A 26,626-nucleotide genomic window follows, 5' to 3' on the forward strand; every position below is an offset into this window, starting at 1 on the left:
TGGGACATTTCTACAATTGCTTTTCTTTTTTTTTTTTTTAATTTTAACACCATGTTTTTATATTTGCAATGCGAATGGGAATTATATATTTGGTAGTGAAATATCGTTCAACGTCCATGCTTAACCGACAGGCAAGAAGCAGAAACTAAATCCGGCCCAGCAGGCGAAAATGCAACTGGTGGCGGAGCAGCTCGGGGACTGCACGACTCTCGTCAATACGACTGCCAAGGTAAGGTATCGCGCGATGGCCGTCTCGGTCACCGGTTACCATAACATATTTACGCCCCTTCCTTTCTCAAAGGAGAGGGAAACAGTCGTCTCGGTCTCGATCTTAACAATAATTTTATTGGAACGAAGCTCCTTTACGCGGCTTAGAGTTCATTGAACTAGCAAAAGATGTCCCGTAAAGAAAAAGCGTTATGCGTCCAGACGATCATTCTGTCTCTTTCTCATGTCATATAACATAATAAACAATATAATCATTTAATAAAAAAAAGACCCGCTGAGTTTCTTTCGCCGGTTCGTCTCGGGTCAGGGTGTTCCTTTTCCCGGACCGGTGGTAGTGTTTAATCTGACGATCAGCGAGTGAGCGTAGTGCTTTCATATTGAATAAAGGACTTTGATTTGGTTTGGTTTGATAATGTAAACTTATCTTTTATGTCTCGTCTGTTACTCGATAATGATGAGGAAAGCAAAATGTTGAAGCAGAGTGTCCGTGCGTTGCAGGAGCTGTCGGCGGCGGAGCGGCGCGTGGCGGAGCTGGCGCGGCGGCTGGCCGAGTGCCAGCGCGGGCTGGCCGAGGCGCGCGCGCTGCAGGGCGCGCCGCCCGCCGAGCGCCCGCGGACGGTGCGCACGCCTTCCGCTTCCCATGCACGCTGCCCCCGAGCGGTCACTTTGCCCGCCAGTCGGCGCCCTTGAATCTTTTTCACGTTCATCATCACATTTAACATTCAAAATAGTGATTTAAAAATACAAATATTTGAGACGTAATTTCGTCACGGATAAGTTTAATTGATACCATCACTAACAGACGTAAATCAAACATGACGTTTGGTTGTAGATCTTGCTTATTCCTGATGACTTACCAGCACGTGGCTCATTCGATAGTCTGCCTTATCACAGTAAATTGATGAATTGTTATAACATGTTTAATAAATATACTTGATTTTCCAGCGAGAGATGGAACCAGAAATCGAGACGATACATCGGCCGGTCGCACCGGCACTCACCGACGATCTCACCGGTACGTCCCCAATCCGATAACTATTCTATTTGAAGAATACAAGAATATTAAATTCACGCTCGTCCAATAAATTAAATTGAAATATACTCTATTCGAGTAGACTTTTACAACCATATAACTATGGAAATTGATAAATTCAACCAGATATTAAAAAAATTGTAAGGTTCCTCATGATAATTGAGATGAAAGTGACGTGTACACGCGCGTGCTCGTTTAAGTGAACGCAGACTTACGTACGAGCACACAAGTTTAGGTCAAAACAAGATTTAAACACAAATATAACTACTGACTTCCTTGGCAATTCTTCTCGGTGGAAACAATCTATACTTCATTTAATTTTGTAAAACAACGGATCAAAAGTGTTATCAATAGCCTTGATTATGAATATCTAGACACGTTATTGTTATGAAAAAAACTTTGCAGTGTTGAAAATGAGTGAAAATCGAACTCAAGCCCAGAAACAGACGGAGAGTCAGAAGAAACAGTCGTGGGAGCAAGCGATCGCTCACATCAACCAGCTAGCCAAGGGATCCGTGAAAGAGAAGGTAATATTGTGATTCCATTGACCACTCCAATGCCAGGAGAGGTACCACCAGGTCGTATATCTTACCGCCAATATATTATACTAACCACAAGAGCTAAATATTTAACATCAAATCGACACGACGTTATCGGTCGAGAGCTTGATTAATCTATGATATTCATTATGGATTTGCAAATAAATGTTTTTTTTTTAACGTCGACGAAACTGTTATCGGCACTTTGGAAGTGAAAATAAAGTGCATATAAGAAGTTAATTTAAATTGAGCTGTTATTGTGTTATACATTAGACTAGTAATATCAATCAGGAACTGTTACTAGCGCGCAATACATAACTTTATTTATTTATTTATTTTATTTGGGAAACAAACAGTAACATAATACACAAATATATGATTAAAAAAGGTAATACAGATACCAATTAAGTTTCCACTTACAAATAATACAGAATTAGAGCAATTTGAATCCAATGATATGAATTTAATTTAATATATTAATTATCTAATCTAACCTAATATAAAATCTGAACACAAGAGCATTTAATTAAAATAAAATAATGTTAACAATAATAAATTAGTAAAAATACATCAAATTACATCTTCTTTAAAAGTAACTCTAATTATGATTATCTAAAGCATTTTTAATTAAATTTTTAAAATAATTTAGTGTGGTTACAAATAAGTCAACATTAGAAAAATATTTGTTATAATTCCTACAAGATCGGAATATAAAACTGTTTTGTGTGAAACTTTAGTAAATCGCATAGAATACGTAAAACTAAGTTTTGTTTATATATATTCGTTTTTTGATTGGAATAGACCACAGGCATAAATGACGTACCATCGTAGTTCCAAAAATTGGTGGCGAGTGTGTTGGTGCGATTGTCTTTTGATTTTGAGGTACTGTTAACAAAAAATATATATATTTTTTTTTACAATTAGTGTTACTTGGTGGTAGGGCTTTGTGCAAGCCCGTCTGGGTAGGTACCACCCACTCATCATATATTCTACCGCCAAATAACAGTACTCTGTATTGTTGTGTTCCGGTTAGAAGGGTGAGTGAGCCAGTGTAATCACAGGCACAAGGGATATAACATCTTAGTTCCCGAGGTTGGTGGCGCATAGGTGATGAAAGGAATGGTTAATATTTCTTACAGCGGCTTTGTCTATGGGCGGTGGTGACCACTTACCATCAGGTGGCACATATGCTCGTCCGCCAACCAATGCCATAAAAAAAAAAAGAAACTAATGTTTTGTTATATATGTTTCAGAAGAAACAGAAAGAACCGCAACCGAAACCGGAGGAGAAGCCGAAGGAGAAGAAAGTCACACCGCCGGTCGTCGAACCCCAACCGATGTCTAATAAACAAAGGAAATTGTTAGCTAAGCAACAGGTGAGTAAATCAAGTGAGAGGAGGGGTTTTGTGTGTGATTAGAAGACTTAAATTAGAAGTAAAGATTCCGAGTTCAAGGCCGGGGAAACGCACAGATTTTTAGGCTCTGATTATTTATAATTCATTTCGTGCTCAGCGGTGAAGGAATACTCGGAGACTACAGCATGTATTGGATAAAAACCTGTCACGTATATAACCCAATAATATCCTGCAACTTTTATAATCCAAAGGATTTTGATTAAATGAATGAAACAGATCAGGTTTCTTGGAAAAACTACACCTTAAATCCAAAATTATTTGGAAAAGTCACAAGTTTCGAGCGATATAATGACACTGTTCAATTTTTGTTCACAGGCAGAAGAAGAGGAAAGAAAGAAGCAGCAGCAGCAGCAGCAGCAGCAGCACCAGCAGCAGCAGCAACAAGAAGCTAAGGTCAAGAAGGAGAAGAAACCGGAACCACTGAAAGTAGAGAACAATAAAAAGGACAAGAACGAAACGAAGAAGGAGGAACCGAAGAAGAAGAAAGATGAAAGGAAAGAGGTTAAGAAAGAAGATAAGAAGGGAAAAGAGAATAAACAGGAAGGGAAAGGTTTGTTTGATTCGTTTAAAAGTTTTTCAATATATTTGAATTCGTAATGCAAAATAGGGAAGTTCAAGTGTCAGGTTGGACTCTGAAGATCAAATCAAATCGTTATTTATTATTAGTATGTTATTCAAGTAAACTCGATGACGTCCGACAGAGAAGTATGGAAGAAGTTTTAATTAATTATTACTTAAATTCAACAGGTAGACAATAAGTTTTATTTTTTTTTTCTTTGTGTGAACGTTGTGTACATCTGTAATTGTCAATCATATCAGGTCCTAATTTTTTTCTCTTGTTTTATCTGTTATTTATAAGTGCTGAATATGTGTGATGTTGATGTATCTTTTAAATAAATAAATAAAAGAAGAAGACCCCGAGTAAAATTGGGATAAGACAGGATGATGATGATGTTTCAAGTGAACTTCACAATGAACCGTTTTTGAATCGTCAATATTTAAACACTACCGCCGTTTCGAATACAGCCTTTAGAGAAACTCGCGTAGTTGCTCTTCTCAATAAACAGATTCACAATGCTGTTTCGTAATTAGTGTTCGATCAGTCCCGTGACGGAATCCGAGATTAAATCCAGGCGTTTTTTTCTACAAAGTATTCTTTTAATGAATAGTAAGTATTATTAGTCGATATTTAAACACCACCACCGTTTCGGATACAGCCTCCAGCGAGAAGAAACGGCAAGAAACTCGCGTAGTTGCTTTTTTCAAGTAAACAGATTTACAATAATTAGTGTCCCGTGACGGAACCCGAGACTAAATCCAGGCGTTTTTTTCTAAAAAGTACTAATTTAATGAATAATAAGATTTATTTATTATTTTAGTCTTAATAAACTTTTTAAATTGGTTACATTTCCCGGTATCTTATTATATATGCGTATACCATTGCCCAAAAACGTTCTCTGTACCGTATGCAAACGGAAAGTAGGGGTTACGAGTTTGTTTTTATCTCTGATCTCTAGCCGCGCGCATCGTCAAATGCGATGCGAGTATTTTGACCCCTAGGAGATCAAAACGAGGAATAGACAATAGAAACTAAATCTCTGTTAATTTCATTTTTCAGCGACACCATCAACGAAAGCGAAAGCCGCACAACAACAACAGCATCAACAACCATCCAATAAGAAGGAGAAGAAGAAGGAGACTCAAGTAAAACCTCACGTCATCAACATAACCCCGGACACGACATTAGAGATTGTTACTAAAAAGGTTCGATTCTTTGGTAATTTTATTATAGTTGGAATTGTCTGAGATTATACGAGTTCTACTTTTAAAAATAAAAAAAAAAAAAAATTCGCTAGTGTGTGTATTAATTAATGATTTATTAATACATCGCAACGACATTATTATTGGTGGGAGGGCTTTGTGCGAGCCCGTCTGGGTAGGTACCGCCCACTCATCAGATATTCTACCTTGAGTTTTAACCCGGGATCTCGAGATCAATGATCTCAAACCCGGCCAGTAGACCAACGTTACCAAGATTATCAAACTGAACTGTGATGACGTTTTAATATTTTCAGAACCAAAGTACGAGTGAACCAGAGAAACTTGCATCTTGCAGCATCATGGAGCAACTCAGTAGTGGTGTCCAAGTAAGAAATATGTATCACTATTTAGTATAAAACCACGTCGGTCTGTCTGTCTGGAACAATGGACGTCTTGAAGAGTATTTTAACCATTTAAGTGAACTTGAACGGATCTAGAATAAAATTCTCATTCATAATTACTAACAAACCTTTGTTTAATTGTTAATAATCACCGTGCAAAACTTATAAAGGGATTCGAATCAAAATATACTTTATTCGAGTAGGCTTTTACGAGCACTTTTGAAACGTCATTTAACAAACTATATTAAGTGAAGCTACCACCGGTTCGGAATGTAGATTCTATCGAGAAGAACCGGCAAGAAACTCAACTTCATTTTTAAATGATTTGTCTATGAAAATCGACTTTGATAATAAATGTTCACCACTGTCCATAGACAATGGCGCTCTAAGAATTAGTAACCGTTCCTTACTTCGCCAAAGCGCCGCCAACCTTGGGAACTAAGATGTTATGTCCCTCGTGCCTGTAGTTGACTAATTCACCCTTCAAAACGAAACTCAATTATTCGATTATATTCGAATCCATGGCATTTAAATAATGTCGAAGCGTCAATAGCGCACTGGTTGGCCGCCTAGCGATGTAAAAAGTCTCAAAATCGATCCTGACTCCTCGGGCTACTGTTGTCCCCACTCCTAACACGAGTGATGAGCTCAAAGGGAAGGGTGGATAGGAATATTAGTATTTCCTTAATAAAAAAAAAATGTTTAATGTCATCTCGTTCAACATTTCAGGTTGCGGATCTCAAACTACCGCCCGGCATAACGCTCACGCGTGTCCAACCTAACGAGAAGAAGGAGGCGCCCGTCATCAAGTCTGTCGTAAGTGTGCAACTGTCTCAACGATGACATGGTTACTTTTAAATTCAGAATAATAAAAATATATACGCCAATACCAATAACTGATACATTACATCTGTACGTCTAAAAGCTATTTTATGAACTGCCAGTGCTGGTAAAAGCAATGTAATCAATATTAGATGATGCCGATCGATTTTTGGCTTGTCTCGTGTTTAGCGTTGAAGGAAAACGTGAAAAGGTGTCGTTAGTAAAACCTTCATTTGACGTACGAATATCTGCCACGTGTGGCATCGGAGTAACTCGACGGAATACGCTCTAAAACTTCTCCAATTGAGAGGAGACCCTCAGCAGCAGCAGCAGCCTAACCGTGAGTGTCCCCAGCCGCTGTGGCGCCACAGCCAGCTCGAGGCGGCGCCCACGCCCGCGCCGCGCGCGCCGCCCGTCATCACCGCCGACCCCTCGCTCATGATGTTCTCCACGCACGCGCACAACGGTACGCACGCATTCTCGTCACCTGGTTACCTGGCGTCGCTACCTTTAGCTTTTTTAATAAGAGTGGTATTCGTTGCAGAACCACCGAAGACGATCATCGTGCCGGAGGCGCCGCCTCAGCCCGCCGGGAAGTCGAAGAAGGCCAAGAAGAAGGCCAAGAGAGCCGCAGCGGAGACGACGGAGCAGAGACACGAGGGAGCCAAGATGGTCACCCTGCGGAACCCCATGTTCCACCCGAACCTCCCTCCCGTGCAGATCGCGAACCCCGCGCAGAGCAAGGCCGAGATCCGGATCCCCGATCCCATCCCCATGCCGCCGGCCCCCTGCCAGGCCACCATCACCCCCACGTCGAACGGGATGTACACCATCCGGAACCCGTTGATGTCGATGATGCACCAGCAGAACCTGATGGGTATCAGGAACCAGAATCCTCAGATGACGCCCGCCTTCAACCAGCCCCAGTACAACTACGTCAACCCGAACGTGTACACGCCGCAAGCGTACGCGGAACCCGCACGCAACTCCCCCAAGATGCCCGAAAACGATTTCCAGAACCGCATCATGAATCTGGCGTCGTTCACGCAGAAGAACGACGAAGGGTACTCCCTGTTCAAAACGCCGGACGAGAATCCACAGAAAAGTTTTCTGACGCCCGAATACTTCGACGATCAGGCCCCGAAGGTCGTGTCCCCCAACCCGATAGGCACGCGACCGGACCACAACCGGAACTACGAAAACGATTCCCTGTTCGCGAATCCGATCCAGCGCCCGGAGCCGATCGGCACTCCTCTGAAGAAGGACGAGGAGAAGCAGTACTGCGGGCTGTACACGCCCTTCGGGCAGGAGGACAGGAACGTCTTCCGAAACGCACTGTTCAACGACAAGCAGGAACCGAACCCGCACTCGAAGGTCGACGAGTCCACTCCCTACGTGAACGGGGAGCTGCCGTATTTCCAGAGATTGAGAGCGGGCTCGAAGCTGAACAACGAAGTGACCATCCACTACGTCACGGACTCCAAATTCTACAAAGGGCAGGTACGTCCCACCGTCGGCATCGACTGTAGCCGTAGGGCTTCGGTCAATGTTGACGAACCTGAGACTTGTGTTCCACTAAACTGCTCGCATCCGCTCCGTGCGAGCTGACGTGCTGACGTGCTAACGGTGCGCCTGTCCGCAGGAGGCCTGCGAGCGCGAAGAGTCGCTGTTCTCCCGCCCGCAGCCCCGCGCGTGGCCCGAGCGCCCGCACAGCCACAGTGAGTCGCCCCGTCTGACCCCCCACCGATAGGCACCGACGTCTGCCGCGGATGCCTCTGTATTTTGTTCAAACAGACTTAACGAGAGAGTTTTTTCTTTCATGAGTACATTTTCGTACCAGTTCCTCGGTCTACCGTCAGGACTGCCTATCTTTGATTTCGTTAATCTCAAATCGCGCCCTCGGTGACGATGATGATACCGTGCTCGGTGGTAGGGCTCTGCGCAAGCAACTCATAGGATAATCTACCCCCGAACCGACAGTACTTGGTATTGTCGCGTTGCGGTTCGAAGTGAGTGAGCCAGTGGAACTGCAACCGGTCAAAGGACGCGACACCTTAGATCCCAAAGTCCATCGCCGAGTACAAACCCTTCGTTTTTAACGAATCGTTGCAGAACTGCGTTCGGAAATACGGCTTATTTACGGATCATTTTTTGTTCTTTTCATATGAAGTCTGATGGTATATCCGCCAGGTGTCCAATCGTCCGTGAGCTCGATGACGTGCGAGAGCGCCTGCGACAGCGGCGGGACTTCGCCCCCCCAACATAGACCCGGTGAGTTCGAACACACTTTCTGAGCGCACCCGTAACCGCCAAACATGGCCGCCCGTTGAGTTACGCGGATTTAATATGTAGTCGAGCCGTACGTCAGATCAGGTCGGGTACGATATTCCAACGCGAATGTTGATATGAAATAAACCGGAAACGTGTTTCCCGATTGCAGAATCCAGCGTGTTCCTGCCGGACCGCAGCATCACCAACCTCTCGTCTCTCGAAGTCTCCGAACGGGAGATCGAGTCTTTCAAGCGGTTCGACTTCTACTTCGAGCCGCCGCAGCACAAGCCGAAGGTGCAGCTCGACGTGCGCGACATCGCGGCCGCGCTGCGGCACCACCAGAAGTAGGGCTCCGCCCTCGCGCGCCGCGACCGCCGCGACCGCTGATGTCACAAACGATTATATTTATTTGTAAAGTTTAGTTTAACATCGGGCGGCGTCTCAGGCCCCTATGTAATAAAAAATAAATTAGACACCTGGGCCCCCGAGCTTGGGGCCCCGCACCACCGTGTCCCAGGCAGCTTTAATCATTTGAAAAACTCCTCACGAACATTTCACACAAGAAGGCAGAATTATATTTGTAATATAAAACTGCATCAATAATAAGTGACTAAAAAGAACCGGATCGTGCCGACCGTGAGGACACCAGCTCCGCGGGATCAGAGGGACGGTTCCGATTCCCTCGCGAGACTCGACTTGAACTGACGTTGCGAGTTCAACAACGACGCTCGAAAACTTAAACGAACTCCCGTTTGACTGAAGAGTGAAAACTACGACAGATCGGGTCACACAGAACAGGACGGACAGATCTGCCGTCTCGCTCTACCGTCCGTGACGGGTTCGCAGTTAGCGGACGTGTCTAGGGAGACGGGTGTTCACGTAACGACAACTCATTACACACGCTCGGTGCGTCGGCTGGCGAGGAGTTAGCCGAGGGTTGGCCGACGGAACTCGGAAGCTTCAAACTGTTGGCGTCGCGTCCATGTTGTAACGCGTTACTGCGTTACTTTACACGGAGTGACAACACACGAGAACTGCCTCTTGCCAGACTGCCGTTATGCTTCTTGCAAAAAAGTTAGAACCGTTTTACTTCATTCGCACGGATCCGAGTTTTGAGAGTGACGTCAGCCCCGTATAGAGAACTTGGGAACGCCGAGCGCTCCTTGCGTAACAACGTTCTCTGTGATTTTCACGATTCCGCATCACAAGAAACTCGCTCGGAGTTATCGAGTTCGGGTCGAGATTCCGGAACCGCGGGGGGAAGTTGTACAAAAGTGACAAATTATAACGAAATTCCGACAAGATATTGCTACGATCTAACGCTCGTGCTGGAATTATTGGCAAAATGTGCTTCGGAATGAACTCGACACGACACGACAGAAACGCCTCGATCGGAGCGAAGGTTTCGCAACGAATACGATCGAGGGTCGCCATATTCGCTCAGTCGACTCGAGGTCGACTGACTTTCGAAACCGACAAGCGATCCACTCGGAGACCGATGTCGGCTCGAGCCGCTTCTGCCGATGAATGTCATTCTAAAGCCGAACGTGAAGGTGTTCCGGGTGTGTCCCGGAAACGGAACGGACTAGTATTTTAAGCGCCACTTTATATATATCGGTAGCACGAGGATCTGTCCGTTTGTGTATCGCAGACCAGTGCTATGGGTTGTAAGATTATGAATAAGAAATGTGTATATTATAGCCAGAGTGAGTTTCATTTCGTCCCTTCCCTCGTCGGAGAACGTTCGCAGAGCTCGGAGGCGGCCGTTCGAAGTGAGAATCGAGAGAACTCGGATGAATTACACGCAAGACTTCGGATAGATTCTCGAGTACTCGGAACTCGCTGCGAACCAAGTTTCATCAAAATCGGTTCAGTCGTTTCGAGAGAGCGACAGACAGACAGAGTTACGTTCGCAATTACAATAATATATGTATATATAAACGTCTACCACGAGTCTCAAGTAAAGTTAGTATATATTGACATACCGTTCACTGATTTTAAAACGTTTGTTAAGACTAAATTAATAAATACATCTTATTGTTCACTAAAAGAATGCTTTTAGGAAGAAACGCCTGGATTAAGGCTCGGGTTCCGTCACGGGACACTAATTATTGTAAATCTGTTTACTTGAAAAGAGCAACTGTGCGAGTTTCTTGCCGTTTCTTCTCGCCGGAGGCTGTATCCGAAACGGTGGTAGTGTTTGAATATCGACGTTTCAAAAACGCTTCGTTGTGAAGTTTACTCGAATGAATTTGATTTGATTTTAGTGGAATAGTGTCGTGTAGCCTTGGGCTGTTAAAAAGCTCACGCCAAAGAAACTTTGATAAATAAGGCATATTACTCAACACAAGATTATATTTATGATAACCAGGATATATAACATTTCAATTTTACTTTACTGACATACTAACTGATTAAAATGAGGGAAAAGTGTAGTTTCTTGCCGGTTCTCCTCGCTAAAATCCACTTTCCGGACCGGTGGTAGCTTTACATTTGATCCGACACTAACCTGACGATTCAAAGTGCTCTTATGAGTCCACTCGAATAAAGATTACTTTGATTATTATCTGTACTAATATTATAATAACGAAAGTAACTCTGTTACCTCTTCACGCTTAAACTGCTGAACCGATTTAGATGGAATTTGGTGTGCGGATAGTTTGAGTCCCGGGAGAGTGAATATGTTTTATCACGGAAATCATCCCCTAAGGATGTGAAAGGGGTGGAAGTTTGTACGGGGAATCGATCATTTTATAATCATTACAAGTATAAAACAAAGTCGCTTAGCGCTGTCTGTCCGTATGTATGCTTAGATCTTTAAAATTACAAAACGGATTTTGATGACGTATTTTGTTAATAGATAGATTGATTCAAGAGGAAGGTTTATATGTATAATACTTGCACAATATAGTAGAGAAATATTGATAATTTTAGAGGTTTCTGAAGCGATGTCGTGAATAAACACTTTTGAGCTAACATTGCAAACGCTGGCTGAACCATAGATAATACTTATAAGAGCAATAGATAAGCAACTCGAGATTTAAAAGAAAAGTTTCCGGGCCTCGGCCACTAGATGGCGGTGTTAGTTTCCCATTGGCGCCACAGATGGCATTAACCTTAATATATTATTATATTCTCATATCACAATAATTCATCAATGTCATAAGATTGTAAAATCATGGGAGTCTCCTGTTTTCTTAATAATCTTTGTTTTAATTTGACCACCTCCATGTGTATTTGAATCTTATTAATATTGAAACGACGTTTCAAAGCCCCTAAAATTAATATATTGTAATAGTTCGGTATGAATTGACACAAAAATAAATGATTGGAAAGGATAGGAGACCTTTGTCAAAGGGCACGCGAACTAGCAAATATAAACATACATATCAGGTACATATTATATGTAAATTACCTTGTTTGGCTAGGTACATATTATATGTAAATGACCTTTTGTACTTAGAGCAGAAGTCGACGGCTGGATTACAGTAAGCACACGTTCAACAACATCAGTTTCCGTACAATGCAGCCTAAAAGAATAACCTAAAAATATACATTAACTATAATATTAATAAAAATGCCTAATTGTGAGGATCATTTAAGGATCAGGTTGTAATTTGGGCTGAACCCTACGAGATAGATCAAAATAATGTACTTCAGTATTGTACACCTTAAAAAAGTCTTCAAAAAAGGCCGCGACATATACCATGTCAATAAAGCATTAATCCTTATCCGAATAAAAACATTGTGCATTTAATACAGATCAATATGGCCCTTTACAGCGTGTGATTTATTTACAGGAATACTTTCGAAGATATTACAGATTTAAAATGCAGGGACGTAACGTTGTAAGACATTCTGTAGTATATTTAGAACCAGCATTACAACCGTGCGAAGCTGGGGCGGGTCGCTAGTTAAGGAACGAAGAAGTAATTATAGTAAAAACTTCGTTTACTTTAATATTGTTTCGACCGATCAGATTAATCTAAAGCGTACCTCCAGTCTGTCTGTCCGCACCACTAAGAGATGAATTCGCAGTAGATACTCTACTGACTACACTACTAGTAATATTAGTGCAAAAGTAATTCTGTCTGTCTGTCTGTTACTCTTAAACGCAAAGCCGAACAGATTTTGATGAAATTTGGTACCAAGTAAGTTGGAGCCCCAAGAAAGGACTTAGCTACTTTTTTTTTAAATAAGGTGTAAAACTATGCTATGAAATTTTATCAATTTCGCGCGAAAAAAAGCCGAGACGGCCCAGTGATAAAACACTCGCATCTTAACCGATGAGTACTGGTTCAAACCCAGACAAGCACCACTGAATTTTCATATGCTTAATTTGTGTGAATAATTCATCTCGTGCTCGATGAAGGAAAACATCGTGAGGATACTTGCATCTGTCTAATTTCAACCAAATTCTGACACATGTGTATCCACCAACTCGCATTGGAGCAGCGGGGTGGAATATGCTCAAACCTCCACAAAAGGAGAGGCCTTAGTCCAGCACTGTCTGTAATATATCGATGTCATGGAAAACGTAAGTATAAAGGTCGTTATAATCGTGTATTCCTTTAATTGGATTTACAAAACTAATAATTAACCATTTTAAGCCAACAGGGTAATCCATTATATTTGAAAAACTACTTCATAATGTTGATTTTCCTAATAAAAAGCCAGAAAGAAATATAATTCGCCAAAATAAACATGTTCTCTTGCCCGAAAATTTAATTGTAAACTTTTTAGTCCCTTATAAACGCTGTCAGTGATTTTGTCGACGTCAGATTTTTAAAAACAACATTCGTGTATTTACGACCGGCACTCGTTCGACGTTAACACGATATTTGGAGTTTTTTTAGGAAAATAATGAACTCCAATCATCAACACACCATCGTTGGTGTCAAGTTGTTTATCAGAGGGCCAGATCATATTGAAATGACAGTTTCTGCCCGTCTGACCGTGACGTCACACCGGGGCGGCTCGTGTCTTAGGTCACGTGGTGCACAGACTAAAAATTACGAGTTTAATTTCAATATAATAGAACAATAATGTGCTTCTGTGACTCCAAAACAGAATATTTTATTATATTTCTACGGAAAGCCAAACTCATGTATTGTGGGACGTTAGGAGATGAAATAAAACAGTTGGATTGAATCAGAGTATATTGATCGGTCACAGGCGGTGGTGCTTGTTGTGCGGCGCGTGCGCGTGCGCGTGCGCGTCGAGGCGGCGCTTGCGGCGGGGGGGGGCGCACAGCCCCGCGTGCGCCTGCGCCGCCAGCAGCATGCCCAGCTGGCACTGCGCCTGCCGGCCAGAGTTACGTTACTCCACCTCAGTCCACCCATTTGACATCTTCTGTATGTCTACATTAATTCGTGAAACACCTCTTATGTGAGAGTAAACCGCTTCGTTACGTAACGCGTTACGGCGCCAGTCTGTCTGGCTTCCCCTTCCCATACGGCAGCGGTAGGCCGGCTCCCCCTCTCTCACTCTAACGCACAGCGCTAGCCGTATATCAGACAGATATTTTCTTTAAACTACCCCTTACGAATATTTCTTAAACTTGAACGTGAAACGCCTCGACTCAGGCGTAAGCGAATGCCTTAAACTCACGTCTTCGTGCATCTCCCGCGCCATCGCGTACACGCTGTGCGAGCTGCTGTTGTAGAGCAGCGCGTTGGACAGCATCAGCAGCACGTCGCGCTGGAACTCGGCCGTAGTCCTGGAATGGACACGACGAACAAGCGAACATGACTTCAAAAACTACCGACGAATATTCCCGAGTACATACTTATATGAAATATCTAAAAAAAAAACCTGTCATACGATTTGAAATAACTAAAAATTATTTTGACTAAACGCGCGCTAAGCGAGAACTGCAGAGCCATCGGCGAATCGCAGCGGTCCATACCTCACGTGACCGGCGTCGATGTTCCGCCTGACGGTGGACAGGTCCATGGGCCGCTTGACCACCACGCTGTACCCGGGGGCCTCCTCGTCGGAGATCGGCCGCAGGAACAGGGACGCGTACTTGTGTGCGCACAGTCTTGGGGACGAACGAAACGTTTTTAATTTACTTAAAACAGTACGAGATTATATCGATCAGAAAGAGGCGTGGAGTTTGTTGATTTGATTTGATGATTTGGATGCTATAAGTACTTAGATTCTTGTCGGTTTTTGGACAGAATCTTTAAGCCCGGTGGAACATGTGACAATTAATTTCATGGACATAGCTATATATGCATCAGCTCGTGGTCCCACCGGCTGTACACCAGCATGACGCTCTTCTTCCACAGGCGGTGCTGTCTCTCGGCGTCGCTCGCACTCGGGGACTCCGGGGCGCTCTCGGAGCCCGAACACGCTGGAATATCGGAGACGATTACGCAATTATTTTGACATCAGAATTAGAACATCTATTTTGTTTCGAGTTTGAGTTTGAACGCTGTTTTTATCGCGAATGGGCCACCTGATGGTAAATGGTCACCACTGCCCACATATTAACCATTCCGACAACACCAATGCGTGGTGAATTGGTTAACACGCCTTCATCTTAAAAAACTTCTCAACAAAAAGAATTATTTTCGTAGAACAGTAAATCTATACATATATAAGCGGATCTTACGAGACTCCACCCCTAAGGGAATAAAACGGGGGTTGGAAGTTCAACCAGTTTCCAACATATATTAAAAACAAAATCTCACTTCTAGAATCAGACTTCTTCTTCCTCGAGTAATCCCTCTTCTTTTTTCCATCTTTCTCTTCCTCGCGACTGAGCTGAAAAACAAAAAAAAAAGTCCAATAATCAAAAAAATCCAAATCTCAGTCCAGCAGCGGGATATTTATCGGCTTAAACTTTTATAAGACACGATCCTAAACTATTGTTGGATCTTGGCTTACGATATGTAGATAAAAAAACATATTTCTAATAACTCAGTCATATTGATAAGAGCCGAGATGGCCCAGTGGTTAGAACGCGTGCATCTTAACCGATGATTTCGGGTTCAAACCCAGGCAGGCACCACTGAATTTTCATGTGCTTAATTCGTGTTTATAATTCATCTCGTGCTCGGCGGTGAAGGAAAACATCGTGAGGAAGCCTGCATGTGTGTAATTTCAACGAAATTCTGCCACATGTGTATTCCGCCAACCCGCATTGGAGCAGCGGGGTGGAATATGCTCCAAATCTTCTCCTCAAAGGGAGAGGAGGCCTTTAGCCCAGCAGTGGGAAATTTACAGGCTGCTAATGCTAATGCAGTCATATTGTGCTCTACTGGGAGTTTACGATTAACATATCTCTATTTATAATACAACACTGTTACACTTGACTACTTATATCCACTTTAATTTAACGTTGTCATTTAAAACTCTACTTGGGTAGGTACCACCCACCCATCAGATATTCTACCACCAAACTGCAGTACTCAGTCTATGTAACCGGCTGTCTTGGTATGGGCACGTTATGCGGAGGAATGAGGACCGTGTTGTGAGGAAGGTTTTGAAAACGGATGTGGATGGAAATAGAGGGAGGGGACGACCAAAGAAACGATAGTTTACGAAACGCAGTAGGCGTCGGTTGGTCTCTTTTGAGGAATGAAGGAGCCGGGGGCGCCCAGGCTGCACGCGATTGGTGCGTCAGTTCAAGCTTGTCGTCTATTGGATCTCACTTGTATATGGGCAGCTGTGATTGGACGGAATGTGTACGTACGCAAATCGGCCCCCCCCCCCGCTGCTTTCTGTTTGTCTGTCTGTTGTCTGTATGTCTTTTGTTCGTTCACGACCAAACCATTGAACTGAGTTTGATCAATTTTGGTTCAGCGAGCTTAGATAGAAAAGGATAATAAGTTCAGAGTTTGGAGAGAGGATACAGAGGTAGGGGACGACCAGAGGAACGATGGATGGATTGTGTGAAAGACGATATGGTTAGACAGAATGTTACTCGTGAGATGACGTCCGACAGAGAAGTATGGAAGAAGACATGCCAAGACAGACCCCGAGTAAAATTGGGATAAGGGCAGGAGGATTTTGAAACAGCAGTACTTATCAAGTTTGAAGGATGACTGAGCCAGTGTATCTGGCACAAGGGACATAACATCTCGGTTACGTTGAAATTTCTTACAGCTCCAATGCCTTCAGGAGGTGGTGACCTTACCATCAGGTGGCACATATACCCTTACTATACAATAAAACGCCACTTCGACAACCATAATAAATACCACAGATTACTAAGATCTTAACGTATGACGTCATGTCAATTCAAGGTCGAAGCCGTTCAGTCATCTTAACCCTTCCTGCTGTTGAAACGGACACGAAGGTTCTCCAATCGTATGAATTTATTTAATGAGTACCTCCATGGGAGTGTCGTCGTCTGTCTCCGTGTGTGTGTCCTCTTCCAGGCCCTCCCTCTTAACTTCCTCTTGCGATAGTTCGTCTCGTATCATATCTTTCAATGGAATGGAATCCTGTAACACGAACGCAATATAATTTAAAAAATGGAGAAAGTTCTCAATCGGATAGAACATTATTTTAATGATTTAAATATTTGAAAAATATGTTTTTCTCTGCGCCCGAAGTCGCTCTGTATTGATTAAGCATATTAATCAACACAGATTAAATATGTCGCAGGCAACTGGCTCGACTAGCCGTCCGATTAAACGCCTAGTCACTTTACTAAATTCATCTTCCGTTCATAGAATTTGGTAACTTGTTTTAGACTCTCCGCTTTTTAAAATGACCTAATCTTAAGTTTAGAATATATATTGTAATCCTGACTTTAAAATTAGTTCGTTTATCAATAATTTCGAAACTAAGTGGCCTTCGGTGCTACGGGACGTGCAGCCCTCTTTTCGTATCAAATCAAATCAAAATATACTTTATTCGAGTAGGCTTTTACGAGCACCTTTGAATCGTCGTTTAACAAACTATTTAAAGTAAAGCTACCGCCGGTTCGGAATGTAGATTCTACCGAGAGGAACCGTCTGAAGCTATGCTGGGGCCCTTTTGCTAGATATTTTTTGGTTTAATTTGGTAAATTGTTGGTTCCTCGGGGCCCTCTCAGGATGGGGGCCCTGGGCGCGTGCCCTATGGTAAAGACAGTAAAAGTTATGTCACAGACAGTAAAAAAACAGACTCATTTGTGCTGTGGAACGGAAGATGAACTGACTGAATTGTCGTTCAGGCTCTGGTTGGTTCGCTAGGCCTTTAACTGTATTTGATTGACACAACTTTGTGTTTAATATATAGCAAAACAGTAACTACAGTTACTTGCCGGTTCTTCTCGGTAGAATCTACAATCCGAACCGTTAGCTGTACGTCTAGTTCTGTAAATGACGATTCAAAAGTGCTTAAAGCAGTCTACTCGAATAAATTTGATTTGATTGAGACAACGTAAATAAATATTTCTTAACTTAAAATACTTAAGCTCTTACGCCGATCAAAACTACAAATTAACATTTAAAATACCACGTAACATACCTCAGCATCTTCTTCCTTCTTGATATCTTCTATCAATTTCTCTTCGACATCCTCTTCTGGAACCTCTTCTTTCTTCTCGGCGTCTTCTACGACGGGTTCTTCTTCTTTTTTATCGGTTTCTTCCGCGACTTCATCGGGGACTTTCGCTGGTTCTTCTGGCTGTGGTTCTAGTGGTTGAATTACTTCTGGAGCTGAAAATTTTTTATAATGTAAAATTTTTTTTTGGTATTCGTTTTTAGGGTTCCGTACCCAAAGGGTATACTAAGACTCCGCTGTCCGTCCGTCCGTCAGAGTGTATCTCATGAACCACGATAGTTAGACAATTGGTATATTTCTGTTGCCGCTATAACAACAAATACTAAAAAACCGAATAAAATAAATATTTAAAGGGACTCCCATACAACAGCCATGTTTTTTTTGCCATTTTTACAGATAATGGTACGGAACCCTTCGTGGGCGAGTCTGACGCACACTTGGCAGATTTTTCCAAACTAATTTTATTAATAACACAAATGCTCGTCAATAGTGATGCAGTTACCTTCTTTTTCATCCTCTTTAGACTGAACTTCCGGTGGCAGCGGTATGTCTTGCGGGTCCGGGGCAGCTTCTTCTTCGGGCTGAGGTTCTGCTGGTGGCGGTTCTACTGCTTCCTCGGCTACTGTAGCCGGCGGTTCTTGAACTGGTTCCCTGAAATCATTATCTTTTCGGGACATCGATTGGCACGCATCCTCCTATGCCGTCCACGTGGTACGAGATAAGGTCGCTTCCCGCTCTGTTTGTGTGATTTTGTTGCGGTTTTCATCAATAAACAGAGCGATTCGTGCATAATATAGCAGAGAAATGGCAAGAAATTCAACTTTCCTCGCCGGAAATAAACAACACGTAGACCCTTGGTCACCACCGCCCATAGACAATGGCGCCGCCAACCTTGGGAATCAAGATGTTATATCCCTTGTGCCTGTCGTTACACTGAGTACTGTTTTGCGGTCGAATATCTGATGAGTGGGTGGTCGGACCCAACCACCAAGACGCTTTGGAGCAGCGTGGTGGAATATGCTCCATACCTTCTCCTCAACGGGAGAGGAGGCCTTAGCCCAGCAGTGGGAAATTTACAGGCTGATTATGTTATGTTATGGGTGGTACCTACCTAACCTACCCAGACGAGCTTGCACAAAGCCCTCCCTCCAAGTAAATCTTCCACGAGGGACATATTTTATTTACTGTAAAAGCAGTCGCCATACATACGGTTCATCTGTGATCTTCTCTTCGACTTTAGACATCTCCTGTTCATCTTCTTCCATATTCTCTGTTCTCGTTTCGGGCGCTACCGGTTCAATTTCCGGCTCCGGTTCCGGTTCCTTCACTTCCTCTTTCACCTGGGAATCCTTGTGTTCGTCGAGCTGTATAACCTTAATTTCCAGCGTTGGGAATTTAACTTCCGGAAACGCTACCTTCACTTCCGTTTCCTTTGGTTCTGGTATGTTCTCCTCTTGTATCTGTGGTTCTTGCTCTTCGACCTTGAAACATCCAATTCAAATTTATAAAGTACTAACTACCAGATCCGATCGGATCGAGAACCGTGTTAACGTACGTTGCCAGGGGTTCTTAATATCAGCCCCCCCCCCCTCATAAACGGGGGTAAACGGGTGCTGGATTTTTAGACAATCAATAAATAAGTATAATCATATTTAATATAGATTTTCGAATCGGACTAACATCACATACCAGACTTAAGGTAAACATTTTTTTTTCGAAGTGTGTTTATATTAAAAAGTCATAAGTCTGTATCGTCCGGGATTTAAACCCGGGATTTAAGACCACCCGCATCCGAAGAATCGAATCAAACCCAAGACAAACAGCGTGATGGAACTACCTCCACCTTCTCGTTTGAGGCGGAACTTTTGTCCAGTAGGGGAAGATGGGCTGTTCTTAGACGCACAGACACAGGTCCAACTCTTACCGATTTTAATTAAAAATCATACCATTTCCATAACATCCGGCGTCATAGCGTCGTCCACGATCTTCGCCTCAGGAACCGGTTCCTCCTGAAGAAAATAAACATACAGATTCAAAGTTATTTTTTATTTTGGGCTTCGAATTGTATTTTTTTTTTTATGGCATTGATTGGCGGACGAGCATATGGGCCACCTGATGGTAAGTGGTCACCACCGCCCAAAGACAAAGGCGCTGTAAGAAATATTAACCATTCCTTACATGACCTATGCGCCACCAACCTTGGGAACTAAGATGTAATGTCCCTTGTGCCTGTGATTACACTGGCTCACTCACCCTTCTAACCGGAACACAACAATACTGTTTGGCGGTAGAATATCGGATGAGTGGGTGGTACCTACCCAGACGGGCTTGCACAAAGCCCTACCACCAAGTGAATGACATTAAGCATTCTTTAAAAATATAACAGAACTTACAAATATAAATATTTTATTTTGATACATGACACACAGATCAAAGAGGCCCCGTACCTTAGGGTTCAATGTTAAGTTTAAATTTTATAAGAAAATTTGAAGAAAATTAAGACAAAAATATGTCGAACTAATGTGATAAGGAATTCTCTGTATTATATGTACTAGAATAAATCAAATCAAATCAAAATATACTTTATTCGAGTAGGCTTTTACGAGCACTTTTGAATCTTCGTTTAACAAACTATTTATAGTGAAGCTACGACCGGTTCGGAACGTAGATTCTACCGAGAAGAACCGGCAAGAAACTCAGTACTTACTCTTTTTCGACATATAAAAATACAGTCATGTTAGTTGAATACAATTATATATGTATGTCACGTCTCCCGCCTGGAAGTCAACGAGCGTTAACTCCGCGTTTTTTTAATAATATAATTAAATTATATATCCACGTGTGTGTTAAGTGTGTGTGTGTTTATGTGCGTGTCGTTACATACGAGACACGTCCAGTGAACTCAAGTCGCGCGTCAACCAATGAGGTGCGAGTATTTTGTACCCTAGGAGTTCGACTCGTGGAATAACTTTACTGAATTTGAAAGTTTTCAATCAACTTATAATGACCTTGACTTCCACCGCAGGCTCTTCGATCGCTTCCGGTTCGGACGCCGGAGCTTCGAGCTCTATCTTCGGTATCGGTTTTTCGGCCACTCTGGAACAGAATTAAGTATATATATTTAGGAATTTGGTTCAAAATTTATTAAAAAAAATCAATATGACAATTAATAATGTGACAATCAGTTATTAGTAAACATATGGAACATAACAATCACCGTTAAACATTCGATTTACAACTACCCGCTTAACACTGACATTTAAAGTACTTGAGCGATGTTTCCTCGTCGACTGACAACCGACCAATGAGCCCGTGACAGGGCTGCGCGCCAATTTTATACCTTTGATTTTGGGTGTTCCTTACTATATAAATCAAAATATACTTTATTCAGGTAGGCTTTTACGAGCACTTTTGAATCGTCGTTTAACAAACTATTTAAAGTAAAGCTACCACCGGTACGGAATGTAGATTCTACCGAGAAGAACAACAAGAAAAGTAGTTACTCTTTTTCAAAATTTAAAATACAAAGTTATATTAGTTAAATACAATTATATAAGTATGTCACGTCTCCTGCCTGGAAGTCAACGAGCGTTAACTCCACGCTTTTTTATCATCAATATAATCTTGTATCGAATAATGTGCATTCTTTACCGATGGATTTTGTACAAATTACTTGAATCTATGAAACGGCAAAGTTAAAAATATCTGCGGAATTTTATTATAGAAGCGGGATACCTTGCCCCGAGAAGGATTTATTGACTTCGCGGAGTCGGAAACTCAACGTTATAAGCTTATCCTTTAAGTGTTCTTATATGACTATACGTGGATGGATAAACATGTCCATTACATTGATACCGTAAGAGACACTGTAAATTGTGCCAGTAGTTGCTGGCTCACTCGTACTGAGTATTGCTGTTTGGCAGTAGAATATCTGATTAGTGACTGGTACCCAGAATGGTTGGCACAAATTCAACTTACACCTTATTGATTGTAAAAATTCAACCACCGTCAGAAAAGAAATACCTCAGACCTGAGAAGTACCGACGACAGAAACATCATCTATGTCGTTGTTACAACAAAATCCTATTATTTACACCAATATCGTTTATTATTAAAAACCAGGGCCCCCATTTGAGAGGGCCCCGAAATACCAACAATTTCATTCACACGTTTGTTCTCACGTTGACTGCTATGTATGTTTTCGAATGTGATGTATTCTTGTAAGAAACAACGTAACATGTTTATCAAAAAAAAAGGCTACAAAATAGTCATGAGATTGTACAACCAATCAGATTGCTACGAATATACGAAAACTACCGCTCCGTTTATTCTAATAGTATACTCAAGGCCCAAAGCGGAAAGCCGAAAGGGCAGAGCCTGCGGCGGCTCAGCCTCCGACGCTCAAGCGCGACTCACCGGCCGCCTCCCTTGTGCAGCGCCGCCACGGGCGGGATGTTGATGTCGATGTCGCGAAACGCGTACACGTCCTCCGCCTTTATCTCGATGTCGTCGATGTCCACGGCCGGCGCCGCCGGCGCCGCCGGCGCCGCCGTGGCCGCCGTCGCCTGGGTGCTCGCTGCAACGATTCATATATTCAAAGTTCATTTTTGTTGAGGATATCTATCTGTCTTTCGTATTGTATGTGCACGAGAAGTAAGGATAAGCTCAACGCCAAGTTTCCGACTCCGCAGAGTCAATAAAACCTTCTTGGGGCGAGATATCCGCTTCTATAATAAAATTCCGCAGATATTTTTAACTTTGCCGTTTCACAGATTTAAGTCATTTGTAAAAAATCCATCGGTAAAGAAGGCACATTATTCGATACGAGATTATATTGATGATAAAAAAGCGTGGAGTTAACACTCGTTGACTTCCAGGCAGGAGACGTGATATACATATATAATTGTGTTTAACTAACGTGACTGTATTTTTAGATGTCGAAAAAGAGTAACTACTGATTTTCATGCCGGTTCCTCTCGGTAGAATCTACATTCCGTACCGGTGGTAGCTTTACTTTAAATAGTTTGTTAAACGACGATTCAAAGGTGCTTGTAAAAGCCTACTTGAATAAAATATAGTTTGATATTGATTGAGTGTGCTATACGTGGTTTAAGAACGTGCCTCGCGCTGAACAGGCTATTCGACAATGCGAAAAATAAAGTGTCAATTATTGTAATCAGCATATACTATGAGTTTAAAAACGGTTATTTACTAACGAAAGTTGAAAATAATAATTAATTTATTCAAAAATCCATAAATAAAAATGCATTTTTTTAAACGTTTGTCACGTGACACAAAACGCTCCCGATTGGTCGGGTATATGATGACGTCACTTGCTCGTTAACCTCGTTTGCCTACAGTATGTGGATTATATGTGCCACAGATTACAATACAGGCAAGTGACGTCACCGACCCCATTGCAGCGCCATATTGTCAAAGTAGCGTTTTCGCGCGCTATCTAAATATGGAATTTTTCATTTAATATTTTTCAGCAAATATGTACTAGAATTAAAAAAAAATCACTTCCACTGGGTTCCTTGACCTCTACTAAATAATATAAAATGCATTTTAAAAACCAGTCAAGTATTTTGTCACATGTTGAGTTATTTTAATAATCTCATTCGATATATTTCATGCTATTGTTGGCAAACGTACAGCAGGCTCACCTGTTGAAAGATTACAACATTTGCAACACCAGAAAGTTTACTCAGGTGTTGCCAACCTTTCAGAAGTGAAAGCCTATTTCTTGAAGGTTCACGTGTCGTATCGGTTCGAAAAATGTCTAACACAGACCACGTTGAAAAAATGCGTTGAATATCTGAGTCTAAACTTTAAGCGCCGTGATGACTCGGAGGGAAGAAATCATGATTACCAACCGAAGATTCCGAATTCAAATGTGACCTCCTCAAAAAGTAGGGGACGTTTGGCCCAAATATAGAAACTACCTAAAATGAACCTCGGTTCGAGAATGTTCGATGACAAATAGGTATGTAAACTGAAATGAACTCTATTGACATTCAAATAGAGATAACATTCCTGCGTGATAAGTTACCCTTGAGCTGGTGTTCTATCTGGACGAGTTGGCTCTTGATATGTTCAATGGCTGCGTTCTTGCTGTCCTGCGCCTGTTCCAGCAAAAGGGACAGCGTCGGAGCACCAGCTGATGGAGACACGGAATCTGCAAATACCAAGACTCATCGGAAATGTTGACAACATATATTTATAAATGTTTTTATTTAACTTGCAATTAACATTATTAATACTTGATAGGGTTTTGTGGAAATCCGTCCGGGGAGGTGCCTGTCGCCAAACAGCAGTACTCAGTATTGCTGTACTCTGGTTTGACAGATCAGACAGATAATAACACCCAAGTATGTGCGTAAACAGAAAATCATCAAGCTCACCGACGACAGTCGCAGGGTGCGGTATGTGCTGCGGCGTGGTCACCACCGGTGACGACTTGAGCAGTGAAGTGAGCAACGGGGAGGACGGCGGAGCTGTTGTCGCTGTAAACGTAGAAAATATTTTTTTTGTATATAGCAACACCCGCCTTCTGTTACTGTCTATTTAATTTATATTAAAAACGTGGGCACACTGACGCGCGGGCGGCGGCTGCGCGGGGCGCCACGTGCGCTCGGCGCGCGCGCGGCGCTCGTCGCGCTCCTTGAGCCAGGCCGCGCGCCGCGCGCACTCGCGCTCCCGCGCGCGCTTCGCCGCCTCGATCCCCGACCACAGCTCCTGGACGCGGTCGTCGGACGTCGCCTGGCTTCGGACCTCTGCTATTTCGTTCTGAAACCGAACATGTGTTATCTGAACACGTCGTGTTACGACGGAGCAGCGTGGTGTTGAGTTACGGTTTGTTTTATTATTTGAATTCAGATGGGATTTATAAAAACATTCTTGATTTATTTTATCGTGTCTGCCCATGATGCCTCTCTCTTATTTTACTAGCGAAACCTTTTTAATTTTACTCAATACTTATTTGTCGTCTCAATCACTACACGGTATAAAACAAAGTCGCTACCCGCTGTCTCTCCCTGTGTACGCTTAGATCTTAGAAACTAAGCAACGGATTATGATTCATTTTATTGATAGAGTGATTGGAGAGGAAAGTTTATATGTATAATACATGCATTATATAGCTGAGAAATACTGTAGTTTCATAAGATTCTAATCTGATGTCGTAAATAAACACATTTTTTGCGTTTACATTGCAAATGCTGGCTGAACCCAACGAGATAGATGAAAATAATGTACTACAGTATTGTACACCTTAAAATGGTCTTCAAAAAATAAAATACAAATACATACATATATTATACATAAGTTACTAAATCAAGTTTTAAATAAATAAATGAGCCATCAATTTCAATGGCTACATTTATCAATGATTTTATATAATATTAGTAGGATCATACCTTCAACTGTTCATACTGGTTGTTCATCTCACTCAGTGTACTCTGTATCTCAAGAATCCGTTGCTGAGTGAGTTGTTTGAGGATACTCTCCTGTGGCGTCTCGACACCACCCTCTGAATTCCGTTTCTTGCGTTTCGGAGTTTCCACATGTTCTAACAGTGCCCCGTACTGTGCTGCACAACTGAAATGAGTCATTTCTCATTAATAAAGTAAAATAAAAATCCTTATTTACAAAATTATTACGAGTTGAGATGTTACGTCTCTTGTGCCACAAGAACAAACAAGAACAAACACACAGGCGGTAGACCGCCAAGCAACGAAGCTTCTTGTAAGCTGGCAGGTAGGCGGCAATGGGTGGTACTTACCTAGATAGACAAGCACTAAACGCAGAAAAAAAGTCTGGCAGTCAATGATTATATCTTACCTTTTTTGGGAATACCAGTCCGGGGGTCTATTAGGTTCGCCAACAGTTTTCAGAGCCCGGGATACAGACATCCAGTTTTGATCACCGCTCCGCACTACAGCTGACGCGAGACATAATTGTTCTCGAACGTTCCATGTATCTAACGGCACTCGTTTTAGTTGTAAGCGTTCTTGTACCGAACTCATTTTTATTTGTAATTAAACTTTCGTTAGTAAATAATAAAATGAAAACATTGCGTTGATGTAGCATTAGCAATATGACATTTGACAATAACAGACACAGATACAAGTTACAAACCCAATTTATAATGACAGCTGTCACACGTGGAAATGTAAGTAAATAAATAAATAAATAATAATAATAATATACCTCCTTAGCAGATTAGCCGATTTGATTTCGTTTTAGGGAGCTTGATAGAGAATATTCATAGCTATGATTAAAGAAAATTTTATTTTGCTGTTCATCAGCTCTTTCATAATTCCATCCATTTATATTCTGTGATTTTAATGATATTGTAATAATATAGTCTGTGCCGGACTAAGCCCGTCAGAGGACAGGGGCGGCAAAACTGAATGAGGTTTAAAAAAAAAAAATCTTTCAAAAAATGTAGTTTTACAAGATTTTTATTCAGTTTACATTTGTGTGTATAAATAAGTGTTTATTTTATTTATGTTTGTGAGTAAAAAGTCTAGATGGCTGTAGTGTTAAATTATGTAGGTACTTAGCACATTTTTAAAGTCTTATTGAGGATTTGATCAGGGGAACGCGGATGGATTTAATAGCTTCCCAAGACTGGAGGCCCGGGGCGAG

General features: G+C 42.2%; 2 protein-coding genes across 11 annotated transcripts in view; one reads left to right on the forward strand and one right to left on the reverse strand.

Moving 5' to 3' along the window:
- The window catches only part of LOC113394110 (uncharacterized), a 43,192-nt gene extending 33,018 nt beyond the window's left edge, over positions 1-10,174 (forward strand). For 7 of the 10 annotated variants that reach the window (XM_064220114.1, XM_064220118.1, XM_064220117.1 and 4 more), the window contains 14 exons: positions 132-229; positions 727-846; positions 1,174-1,243; positions 1,667-1,788; positions 3,054-3,176; positions 3,531-3,765; positions 4,834-4,979; positions 5,291-5,362; positions 6,107-6,193; positions 6,554-6,665; positions 6,744-7,699; positions 7,842-7,917; positions 8,390-8,470; positions 8,640-10,174. In XM_064220114.1, the coding sequence (XP_064076184.1) occupies positions 132-229; positions 727-846; positions 1,174-1,243; positions 1,667-1,788; positions 3,054-3,176; positions 3,531-3,765; positions 4,834-4,979; positions 5,291-5,362; positions 6,107-6,193; positions 6,554-6,665; positions 6,744-7,699; positions 7,842-7,917; positions 8,390-8,470; positions 8,640-8,818 (2,477 nt within the window). In that variant the 3' untranslated portion in view covers positions 8,819-10,174. Of the gene's footprint in view, positions 1-131; positions 230-726; positions 847-1,173; positions 1,244-1,666; positions 1,789-3,053; positions 3,177-3,530; positions 3,766-4,833; positions 4,980-5,290; positions 5,363-6,106; positions 6,194-6,553; positions 6,666-6,743; positions 7,700-7,841; positions 7,918-8,369; positions 8,471-8,639 lie in introns of all 10 variants that reach the window. The other 3 variants (XM_064220119.1, XR_010309802.1, XR_010309803.1) reach the window with 3 other exon arrangements.
- Positions 10,175-13,628: 3,454 nt separating this feature from the next.
- On the reverse strand, positions 13,629-26,082 carry LOC113394111 (bromodomain-containing protein 8-like). The gene is made up of 17 exons (XM_026631309.2): positions 25,817-26,082; positions 25,393-25,573; positions 24,574-24,763; positions 24,379-24,480; positions 24,027-24,152; positions 22,391-22,550; positions 20,983-21,070; positions 19,921-19,983; positions 19,184-19,455; positions 18,477-18,625; positions 17,939-18,129; positions 16,813-16,926; positions 15,169-15,241; positions 14,729-14,828; positions 14,379-14,513; positions 14,081-14,189; positions 13,629-13,771 (listed from the first exon to the last, which is right to left on the reverse strand). The coding sequence occupies exons 1-17, from the start codon at positions 25,999-26,001 to the stop codon at positions 13,640-13,642; spliced, it is 2,370 nt and encodes a 789-aa protein (XP_026487094.2). The 5' UTR covers positions 26,002-26,082; the 3' UTR covers positions 13,629-13,639.
- Between the last annotated feature and the right edge of the window lie 544 nt (positions 26,083-26,626).

Source organism: Vanessa tameamea, chromosome 31 (genome assembly GCF_037043105.1).
Source record: "Vanessa tameamea isolate UH-Manoa-2023 chromosome 31, ilVanTame1 primary haplotype, whole genome shotgun sequence".
Lineage (NCBI taxonomy): Eukaryota > Metazoa > Arthropoda > Insecta > Lepidoptera > Nymphalidae > Vanessa > Vanessa tameamea.